General features: G+C 40.7%; 1 protein-coding gene across 1 annotated transcript in view; it reads left to right on the top strand.

Annotated features, from left to right (window-relative positions):
• The window catches only part of LOC114268100 (ketose-bisphosphate aldolase class-II family protein), a 46,668-nt gene that overhangs the window by 28,245 nt on the left and 6,189 nt on the right, over positions 1 to 12,234 (top strand). The window contains exons 23-30 of the mRNA XM_082910186.1: positions 7,085 to 7,296; positions 7,538 to 7,625; positions 7,769 to 7,888; positions 7,977 to 8,095; positions 8,192 to 8,264; positions 8,368 to 8,487; positions 11,886 to 11,954; positions 12,061 to 12,231. Coding sequence (XP_082766312.1) covers positions 7,085 to 7,296; positions 7,538 to 7,625; positions 7,769 to 7,888; positions 7,977 to 8,095; positions 8,192 to 8,264; positions 8,368 to 8,487; positions 11,886 to 11,954; positions 12,061 to 12,231 — 972 coding nt within the window. The remainder of the gene's footprint in view (positions 1 to 7,084; positions 7,297 to 7,537; positions 7,626 to 7,768; positions 7,889 to 7,976; positions 8,096 to 8,191; positions 8,265 to 8,367; positions 8,488 to 11,885; positions 11,955 to 12,060; positions 12,232 to 12,234) is intronic.

Raw genomic sequence — 12,234 nt, 5'->3', positions numbered from 1 at the left:
TCTGGTTCTGTTCCTCGTCCATCGGATCCCAAACCAAAAGAATATCTGATTTCCTGTGATACTTGGAATTGTGATAATGCTCAAGTTTTGACCTGGTTCCATTACTCTGTGGATGACCGTATTGAGATGATGTTCTCTAAATATAGCACTGCCAAAGAGGTGTGGGATTACTTACAAAGTGTTCATCAGTTTATATAGCCCTAAATTTATGACTGAACAAGGAATGACTGAAAAAGGAAATACGCCTAATTCCTATTTACACAACAAGCTTTCCTAATGCCTAATTCCTAATACACACAATCATGCCATATATACACAATCAGTACATCTCCACTGTTCCTCTTGAGCTCATTCTTACTTATCCGTCTGCGTCACTTATGGCTCCTTCTCCTCCTTCGACTTCTTCTTTCCGTCCTTTGTTGGTCTATTCTCATCGCCAGGCTCCTCCACCACCAGTTGTCTTTACTCCTGTTGCTGCTCCTTCTGCTTCTGATGACTCTAATCCTGCTGCACACCGGTATCCTACTCGTAAGCGTTGTCCTCCAAACAGGTTAGGTTGGCTTAATACATATTTTTCTACTTTCTATCGTACTTTTTTGTCCGTTATTTTTTTTTTTCAGAACCTCAGTCTTACACGGAAGCCTGTTAGGATCCTAATTGGGTTCAAGTTATGGAGAATGAGTTGTTTGCCTTGCAGAAGACTAACAATTGGGAGTTGGTTCCTTTGCTTCCTAGCAAGAATCTGGTTGGTTGCAAATGGGTTTATAAAGTTAAGACTCATTCTAATGGTTCTCTCGAGCGATACAAAGCTCATTTAGTTGCAAAGGGTTTCTGGCAAGAGTATAGTATTGATTATGAGGAGACATTTGCCCTTGTTGCCAAGATGACCACTGTCCGTACCTTGATTTCTGTTGTTGCTGTTCGACATTGGCCTCTCTATCAGATGGACGTTAAGAATGCTTTTTTTAACGGTCATCTCACTGAGGAGGTCCACATGCGTCCTTTCTTTGGCCTTCTCCACTCTTCTGGGTAGGTTTGTCATCTTCGGCATGCTCTGTATGGTTTGAAGCAATCTTCTCGTGCTTGGTATGATCACTTTCAGACTGCTGTTACCGAGTTTGGGTGTCATCCTTCTGCTTCCGACTCTGCTTTTGTTTTTGAGACATAACTCTGCTGGTTTTGTTGCTCTTTTACTCTATGTGGATGATATGATCATCATTGGTTCTGACTCTTCTGCTATCTCTGAGGTCAAGAAACATCTCTTCCGTACCTTTGAAATGAAGGATCTGGGTCTATTGCAGTATTTTCTTGGTATTGAGATTGCCTCTTCTCCAACGGGTTATTTTCTGTCTCAGACCAAGTATGCTAATGAGTTATTCACTATGCCGGTCTTACTGAAACAAGGTTTTTAATACAACTATTGAGCTTAATGTGAAGCTCAACCTATGAAGCACTGACACGTCCCCAAGGCCCGCATACGAGTGTCGGACATGTGTCGGACACGGACACGGACACGGACACGGACACGGACACGCCGGACATGCGGTGGACACGTGTCCAACACTCTCTCTAACGTGTCCTTTTTTTTTTTTTGAATTTTTTTAGTTGAACATGCCATGAACACGTTGTGACACTTTTCAAACACGCATGAGGTGGATCGAAGCCCTAATTGTTGGAGAGAAAGAGAGAAAGAGATCGAGGGAGGAGAGGAGACAGAGAAAGAGATCGACGGAGGAGAGAAGACAAATATCGAGGGAGGAGAGGAGACAGAGAAAGAGATCGAGGGAGGAGAGGAGAGGAGCCCTAACCTGTTCAGATCAATTGAAGAAGATAAGGTATTCTTTGTCTACTCTCTTCTTCTTCTCCTTCTCCCCTTCGTCATCTGTCTCCATCATCTTCTCCTATTCTCTCTCTCTCGCTCTCTTATTTCACTTTCCCCTCTTTTGTTTCTCTTTTTTATTTTTCCCCCCTTTTGCTGATTCACCCGTCTCTCTCTCTCTCTCTTTTCTATTTCTCTCCTTATTTATCTTCTTCCCTCTCTTTTTTTTTTCTTTTTTCTTTTTTTTATCCTTATTTTTGTTAAACCTAAAATTCATAAAATAAATTATTTTTATTAAAAAAACTCATTTTTTATTTAAAAAATTTAAAAAATATGTTTATTAATTTTATTATTATTGTAATTGTATAAAAATTAATGATTTTCTTTTTATTTTAGACATATAATAAATAAATAAAATTATATATATTAAACGTGTCTCCAGCATGTCGTGCCTCCCATTTTTTAAAAATTTGCGTGTCTCTATGTCCGTGTCATGTCCGTATCCGTGCGTCATGGAGCTCAACTTTACTGATTGTGTCCCTCTAGATGATCCCACTTTCTATTACGAGCTTGTGGGTTGTTTAGTTTATTTGATTGTCGCTCACCCTGATCTTGCTTATGTTGTGCATGTGGTTAGTTAGTTCGTTTCTGCTCCTCGCTCTACCCATTGGGCTGTTTTGGTTCGCATTCTTCGCTATCTCTGGGATACCATCTTTCAGAATTTACTGTTGTCCTCTACTTCCTTTTTAGACTTGGTGGCCTATATTGATTCTGATTGGGCTGGTGATGTTAATGATCGCAAGTCCACCTCTGGTTCTGTATGTTTCTTGGCAATTCCTTGATCTCTTGGAAAAGCAAGAAACAAACTGTTGTTGTTCGCTCTACTGCTGAAGCTGAGTACCGTGCTATAGCTCATTGTTTGGCTTCGTTGTCTTCTCTTTGATTTTGGGTCCCTCAGTCTTCTCCAACCTCTCTCTATTGTGACAACCACATTGCTATTCAGATTGGTCATAATATTGTCTTTCATGAACGGACAAAACACATTGAGATTGATTGTCACTTTGTCCGACAGCATCTGCAGTTTGGCTCTATCTCGCTTTGTTTCGTCTCCTCGGCTTTGCAACTTGCGGACTTCTTCACCAAGACTCACATTACAACTCGATTGCAGTTTCTTCTTAGCAAACTCTCAGAGTTTTTTGCTAAAACACCTTGAGTTTGAGCGGGGGTGTGAGAATATATTATATATATGGCATGATTGTGTATATATGGCATGCTTGTGTATATTAGGAATTAGGCATTAGGAAAGATTGTTGTGTAAATAGGAATTAGGCGTATTTCCTTTTTCAGTCATTCCTTGTTTAGTCATAGATTTAGGGCTATATAAACTGATGAACACTTTGTAAACATATACAATTTGAATATACAGAAATACAGAAAGCTTACAATGAGAACAAAGAAACATCTCAGATTTGTTTTGTTTCATTTGTTCATCTTTAATATTTTATTCATCCTTTGTTTAACCTTTTGCATAACCTCTATTTATTAACCATGTTCTGTCTGTAATATCGTATACCCTTGCAATTGATTTCACTGAGCTCTTTGACATTACATTATAATTTTTATTTGGCATTAACATTTATGATTTAATTTTATAATTGTCCCTTTTCAAGTGAATCAATGTATAAGCCTCAAATATGTTCAACTAATCGGTTATTGGGATAGTATATACTGTTAAAACCTATCACCTACTTCACCCACTTAAACCTACTCCATTAAACCTAACCCACTACACCACTACCACCTCACCTACTCCACTAAACCTAACCCACTACACCACTACCACCTCCACTTCACCTACTCCTCACCTACTACACTCACCCTCTCCTATATAATGAGCCACTCACCATTTGTAATATCAATAAACATACATCAATCAATAATATCAATCAATACATAATTCATTCTCTCTGTATCTCTCTCTATCAATTTATTTTACATGGTATCAGAGCGAAGTTAAGAACTTAGTATTTTTCGCTTCACCGGCGGGCGGCAACCTCGCCTTGGCCGCCCGCTGGACCTCAACCTAGTCCGCTAAAATTCTCTACACATACCTTCACTCTTCTTCACCACCTCGCCGAAGCAAACCCAAAATCTCTCTGGGACATTTCGTCGAACACCATGTCTGCAACAATGATGGATCAAAACACACATTCCGCAACATATTATTACACCATGGCAACTGCTCTATCAAGATTCTTCTCTCTCTGGCGGTGTAACGTGTACACTAGAAACAGGAATCTATGCCTCGGTGGCTGGAACCTGGTCAGGCATCTCACCCCTTAATTCATTCTCGCTAAAAAGATCCTCCTGAATGGGTACATCTTTTAGCTGCTGGGATGATATAACATTTGCAATGGCTCTTCTAGCTGCCGATGCCTGATCATCATCAACCACCTTGTCGTCTTCTACAACAGATTCTTTGGGTACCACAGATAAGTCATCTCCTTCCCGTGGGGGAGGAACAAAGAAGGGTATCTTACCCCTCTGCCAATCATGGAGGACCATCTTTGCTGCAGTCATCAAGTCAGGTTCAACACCCCTTAACAGTTTGCCTGATAATTTACATAGCTGAACAAGAAAGTCATTGTCATCCTCCCACTCCTTTATCTTATATGCCCTTTCCAGGTGCTCCCTTTTCACACGTTTATCACTGCTCACCCCATGTGATCCACTCTACCACAAACAAATAAAATAAATAAATCAATCAGCAAATGCATTGCACCTCCTCGGGCCACCCAATTCCCTATTCTTATTATATATATACTTTTCCCTTTTCACATATTTTCCACCCATTTTACTTTTCTTCTTTTACTTCTTTATTTTTTCTTTTCTATATCTGCTCACTCTCTCTCCTCACTTTGCATCCACCGCCCAAACTTTTTTTATTATACAGCTTAATTGGTGCACTCCTTGTTCCCCACTTTCTTTCTTTTATATATATATTATATTAAAAAAAAAAAAAAAAATACCATATTGATTTCCAATATATTTTTCTTATTTCTTTCTTTATTTTTCTTTCACATTATTTTTAATCTTTTTCCAATTCCATTCATACCATATCGTTTTGCACAACAAACCATATTTTATTCATCTCAGGGATCAACCCCGATCACAATTTTACACCAAAAAAAAAAAAAAAAAAAAAAACACCACCAAAAGCTTTGTTTTCTTTTCTGCAGCCGGCCACCCACCGACCTCACTTCTTCGCCTATTCCGCCGGTCTCTTCTTCTTGCCTCCGTCCTGGGCGGCCCTTGCCGGTGTTGCCTCCGTGTTTCCCACTCCACTGGGCATGATCACTACTCCCTGCTCCTCCACTGCAGCATATGGCGGTCCTCCAAAACGGAACATCACGGTGGCCTTCCGCTTCAGCTCCTTATTTTCTGCCTTTAGCACACTTATCTCTGCTCGCGCATCCTTATACATGCGTTGGAGCAGAGCCAGCTGGGAGTTTAACTGCTGCACCTCATTTGCCCTACTCTGCAGCCGGTTTGACAAATTTGTAACTGCAGTCATGGTTTCCACACATGACTTCAATGTATACTGATTGGCCTCCACATCCGACTGCACTGCCATTCTTTGCTCCACAGACCGCATAGGAAAGTTCAACGGAGCAAACTCCGGGGCGCTTGGTTGAGGTTCCAGTGCCATCGCACCAGTTATCTCTCTTGTTGACTCGTTGAGGTCGGGAAAAAGAGTGAGCAGACCACGGGACGAAGAGGCCATATTCTGGGTAGCTGAACGGGAAGACGAGGCCATGTTATGGGTTGCTGAGTGTTTCAGAGAAAGGTTGGTTACAGAATGGCAACAGAGTGTTCCAGAATCTCTTTCTCAGAAACGGAAGAGTTTTTTCAAAGGATTTTCGGCGGTTTCAGACTGGTTTGCACAGCCTCCGCCTCAACCTTGGTTAAATAGCCGAGGCCGACACGCCACTCTGTCGCTCACGTGCCTCGCCGCGTCTCCGGCTCACCTTTTGATGGCTCGACGCTTTCTGTCAGGCACGCCTTTTGATGAAGTGGGCGCGACTTTTGAGGGCTCACTATATATATCCACATATATATATATTTGGGCAGCCTATATACACCATCATACAGTGTATTTTTTAAGGGTCCGACAAGACTCTGTAAACTGTCCCGACATTGATTCCGGTTAGCTCCTTTATGGGTCCGACAAGACTCTGTAAACTGTCCCGACATTGATTCCGGTTAGTTTCTACAAGGGTCCAGCAAGACTCCGTAAACTATCACAACAACTGTCACAACAGTGTCTGTTACAACGGTCCGACATGACCCCGCAAACTGTCTTCTACATCGGTCCGACATGACCCCATAAACTGTCTTCTACATCGGTCTGACACGACCACACAGTGTCTGCTACAACGGTCCGACATGACCCCATAAACTGTCTTCTACATCGGTCTGACACCGCCATCCAGTGTCCTCTACACCGTTATGACACCACCATATAGTGTCCTCTACATGGTTATGACACCCCCATACAGTGTCCTCTACAACGTTATGACACCACCATCCAGTGTCTTCACCAATGGTCTGACACGACCATACAGTGTCTCTTATCCTCTTTTATTTTTATGTATTTTCTTGTTTTGTAACTCTCTCCAAACTCAAGTTGGTTAGTTCCTATCCCCCTTGAGTTTGCGGGGGGCTGTTAAAACCTATCACCTACTTCACCCACTTAAACCTACTCCACTAAACCTAACCCACTACACCACTACCACCTCCACTTCACCTACTCCTCACCTACTACACTCACCCTCTCCTATATAATGAGCCACTCACCATTTGTAATATCAATAAACATACATCAATCAATAATATCAATCAATACATAATTCATTCTCTCTGTATCTCTCTCTATCAATTTATTTTACATATACATAGATAGGTTGTAATTTATGTTCCCAAATGTTTTCATGTGTTTCCAAGTTCTTATGTTTCTGAAATGTTTATACATAGATAGGTTGTAATTTATGTTCCCAAACATTTTCATGTGTTTCGAAGTTCTTATTGTTTTTCTTATGTTTCTGAAATGTTTCCATTTCTGATCTCACTGAAATGACACAAGAAAACAATAGTTTGACCCTTAAGGATGTGTGCAGAAAGGCAAAATATGTTTATCTATAAGGATAACCAGGGTTTACATTGGTTGCTTACAGTTTAATTTGCGATCTTTTCATATTTTTGCAGGTTTATGAAACACTCACGGGTGTTAAAGTTGAAGGGAAACTTCCCGTTCTGAAGAAAGAGGTTGTCTTGAAATATCTTCCGCAAGAATGGCATCTGGATCCTACTGATGATATATGTAAACTAAATCAGAGCAATTCAAAAACATTGGTTGTTCTGGATGATGATCCAACTGGAACTCAGACTGTTCATGATATTGAAGTGTTAACAGAATGGTGAGTGTCTTGTCAGTAATATTGTATTACCAGTTTGCAACATCATTAGTGGGGACATCACTACATATGCTTCAATCAATGACTATGGCTCTAATTCTAAAGGCCAGCTACTGTGTTTTGTTTTCATGCGCTAGTGTAATTATGTTATCTGTTAGTCTCATTCCCTAACAAACACCCTGTATCCCATTCTATTTTAGAAGCTTAACTTTAGTTACTAGTGATTTTACATTTTTATTTGCAGGAACATTGAGTCACTTATTGAACAGTTTAGGAAAAGGCCTAAATGCTTTTTCATTTTGACCAACTCCCGTGCACTGAGTTCTGATAAGGTAACGTGGTTCCTCCAAAAGTAAATAAATAAACTTTTGCACTCTATCAAGAAGAAAAATAATTTTTTGTTTGAAAGTAAAATGTCACCAAGTATTTTCTTATTTAAAATTGCATTGCTGAGTAGATACGTGGCTTCTTACAGGCCACTGTATTGGTAGAAGATATCTGCCGAAACCTATGTACTGCAGCCAAGTCAGTTGAGAAAACTGACTTTACAATAGTTCTGAGGGGTGATTCAACATTACGTGGTCATTTTCCAGAGGCAAGGACAGGGACTTCTAATATTACAGTCAAAAGTTGATTCTGAGCTTAACCTTTTTGAATGACATAATAATATTTGATTTATCTAGGAACCAGATGCAGCTGTTTCTGTACTGGGTGAGATGGATGCATGGATCATTTGCCCCTTTTTCCTTCAAGGAGGCCGTTACACCATTGATGATGTACATTATGTTGCAGATTCTGAGAGGTTTGTTTTTTCCATTTTCTGTTTTTGTGACTCATAGGGAGTCTTGTTTCAACATGCTGAAAACCACCATTCTTAAAAGTATATTGGTGTCTGTAGGCTTGTACCTGCAGGGGACACAGAGTTCGCCAAAGATGCTGCTTTTGGCTATAAATCTTCAAACCTCCGTGAGGTGTAGCTTTTTTTTATTAGTGACACGAAACAAGTGGTAGTTCATATGCAGTCCAGAAGAAAATCAGTATGGTAGTTTTCTTACCTTTTCATTTGAGTTTCAGTGGGTGGAGGAGAAAACTGGAGGCAGAACACAAGCCAGCAGTGTTGCATCAATCTCCATCCAACTGTTGAGGAAGGGTGGACCCAATGCTGTTTGTGAGCATCTTTGCAGTTTGCGGAAGGTAAAGAGGACAATTCTCTGCATTGCTCAATTTTTTGGTCCATTTATTGCCTACCTGCAAATATCTGGTGGCACAGTAAATTTTATATCCTAATTATTTGCTTTCTTTTTTTGTACTCCATTCATGCATGCAAATTTGTATATGTGTGGTTCTGTGTTTGTGTGCATACTCATGCCAGCCCCTAGTAGTTGGAATTAAGGGATTCTTGAATTTAGTTGTATGTATATATTGTAAAGCAATTGATTCTTGTTATGTGAATTTATATCTGTTGATATCTCTTCTTGGATATTTTTCTAAATGTGCTTACATGTGATGCACAAGCGTGCTATTTCAAGCGCATAAACATGTGTGCTGCTCATATGTCACACTGTACAAGCTTGCAGCAGTTATTGTTTAAAGCTACAGACTTTGCCTCTAAAGTTAAACATCCTCTGTTAGAATTTACCATCACCTACCACCACTACCACCTCACCTACTCCACTAAACCTAACCCACTCTACCACTACCACCTACCACACTTCTCCTACTCTCCACCTACTCCCAAACACACTCCTATATAATAGGAATCTTTGTAATTGTAATAAATACAAAACATCAAAATATCAATCAATAATACATATATTTTTACATGGTATCAGAGCTATAGGTTAGCTCTTGGTGAGCTTCACCTTCCGGCGGGCGGCAACCTTGCCTTCACCGCCCGCCGGACCCTACCTGTTACATAATCAAATCTCAAACAGACCTGATTCACACCTCACAAAACATCTCTCTCTCTAATAATCACCCCACATGCCTCAAGATATTTCACGTGGTGGGTACTCCACCTCCATAGACACATCAAATATTTTATTCACACCCAAAATCATCATCACATTTTCCACCGCCTCACTTTTTTAAACATATTATTATTATTATTATTATTCTTATTATTATTTTAAATATATTATTATTATTTCTTTCTTTTATTTTTATTTTAATTTTTTTTTTCACTTTATTAAAAAAAAAAAAAAAAAAAAAAAACAATTGCAACCAATTTACAAATTTGCACAATACACTCATTTTATTCATATCGGGATCAACCCCGATCCACATTTTACACAAAAAAAAAAAAAAAAAAAAAAAAAAAAATCACAACAACAACAGTTTTGTTTTCTTTTCTGCAGACGGCCACCCACTGACCTACTCTGCCGCCGGTCTCTTCTTTTTGCCTCCGTCCTGGGCGGCCCTTTCCGGTGTTGCCTCCGTGTTTCTCACTCCACTGGGCATGATCACTACTCCCTGCTCCTCCACTGCAGCATATGGCGGCCCTCCAAATCGGAACATCACGGTGGCCTTCCGCTTCAGCTCCTTGTTTTCAGCCCTTAGCACGCTTATCTCTGCTCGCGCATCCTTATACATGCGTTGGAGCAGAGCCAGCTGGGAGTTTAACTGCTGCACCTCATTTGCCCTACTCTGCAGCCGGTTCGACAAGTTTGTCACCGCAGTCATGGTTTCCACACATGACTTCAATGTATACTGATTGGCTTCCACATCCGACTGCACTGCCATTCTTTGCTCCACAGACCGCATCGGAAAGTTCAACGGAGCAAACTCCGGGGCGCTTGGTTGAGGTTCCAGTGCCACCGCACCAGTTTTCTCTCTTGTTGACTCGTTGAGGTCTGGAAAGAGAGTGAGCAGACTCCGGGAAGACGAGGCCATTTTCTGGGCAACAGAGTGTTACAGAATATCTCTCGCAACAGAGTGTTACAGACTCTCTCTCTCAGCACAACGAAGAATTTTTCAGAGGATTTCGCAGGTTTTTTTGCCTCTGCCTCTGCCTCGGCCTCAGGCTCCGTCTTGGTTAAATAGCCGAGGCAGCCACGCGCATCGCGCGCCTCTTGACGCTCGACAAACTGGCACGCCTTTTCATGGCACATCTTTTGATAAAGTGGGCGCGCCTTTTGAGGGCGCGACTTTTGAGGGCTCACTATATATATCCATATATATATATATTTGGGCAGCCTATATACACCATCATACAGTGTATTTTTTAGGGGTCCGACAAGACTCTGTAAACTGTCCCGACATTGATTCCGGTTAGCTCCTTTATGGGTCCGACAAGACTCTGTAAACTGTCCCGACATAGATTCCAGTTAGTTTCTACAAGGGTCCGACAAGACTCTGTAAACTGTCCCGACATTGATTCCGGTTAGCTCCTTTATGGGTCCGACAAGACTCTGTAAACTGTCCCGACATAGATTCCGGTTAGTTTCTACAAGGGTCCGACAAGACTCTGTAAACTGTCCCGACATTGATTCCGGTTAGCTCCTTTATGGGTCCGACAAGACTCTGTAAACTGTCCCGACATTGATTCCGGTTAGTTTCTACAAGGGTCCAACAAGACTCCGTAAACTGTCACAACAACTGTCACAGCATTGTCTGCTACAACGGTCCGACATGACCCCATAAACTGTCTTCTACATCGGTCTGGCACCACCATACAGTGTCCTCTACCACGTTATGACACCACCATACAGTGCCTTCACCAACGGTCTGACACGACCATACAGTGTCTCCTATCCTTTTTTATTTTTATGTATTTTCTTGTTTTGTTCCTCTCTTCAAACTCAAGTTGCTTAGTTTCTATCCTCCTTGAGTTTGCGGGGGGCTGTTAGAATTTACCATCACCTACCACCACTACCACCTCACCTACTCCACTAAACCTAACCCACTCTACCACTACCACCTACCACACTTCTCCTACTCTCCACCTACTCCCAAACACACTCCTATATAATAGGAATCTTTGTAATTGTAATAAATACAAAACATCAAAATATCAATCAATAATACATATATTTTTACATCCTCCCTTCTCTCTCTCTCTCTCTCTCTCTCTCTCTCTCTCTCTCTCAGAAAATCCACTATTATTTCCAAAAAAATGCGTGTAATCCATGCAAATACGACATATTGCAGTGAAGACCAACAGACTAAGAAGAAAAGAAAAGACATGACCAAAGCTCTGGTTGATGATGTCAATTATATGTAGAGTATAATTTTAGCAAATCTAAAATTAGGAATGAAGGTAAGCTGAAACATGTGATGTTGGATGCAGCAACATGTAATAGTTCCTTTTGGACATGATTTGTTCCCTGCATGCTCAGCTTGTTGATTGCATTAGTCTTGATTTTCAGTCCCATGCTTAATTTTATTGTAATCTAATGGGTCAGTCTTGTACTCTTTTTTGTGTCTAGATTGCACTCTAGTCTGTCAAAGCATACTGGAGGGACAAGTGCTGTACATATTACACTCTGTGCTTTGATCCAGCAAAATGATTGTTTGTTTGTCCTAGTTGTGTTTCCACTAAATAGTTTACTTCAACATAACCTAATATGGCTTCAATTTAATGGGTGAAACAGGGGTCTACCTGTATAGTTAATGCAGCTAGTGACAGAGATATGGCTGTATTTGCAGCTGGAATGATCCAGGTAAAATCTTATGTCTCTTATAAATCTCTGGTTGAATATTATAGCCCTGGTAAGTCTTTTTCAAAACTGGAAAGATATCTTCAACTGGTCTGCATATCATTGGCAGGCAGAACTGAAGGGAAAGCGTTTCTTGTGCCGCACTGCTGCTAGCTTTGTTTCTGCTCGGATAGGAATTATCCCAAAAGCTCCTATTTTGCCCGAGGATTTAGGAATAAATAAAGGACGGAGTGGTGGACTCATAGTTGTGGGATCATATGTTCCAAAAACTACAAAACAGGTT

Source organism: Camellia sinensis, chromosome 15 (genome assembly GCF_055761805.1).
Source record: "Camellia sinensis isolate YWXY chromosome 15, ASM5576180v1, whole genome shotgun sequence".
Classification (NCBI taxonomy): Eukaryota; Viridiplantae; Streptophyta; class Magnoliopsida; order Ericales; family Theaceae; genus Camellia; species Camellia sinensis.
This window is presented reverse-complemented; position numbering and strand designations above follow the sequence as displayed.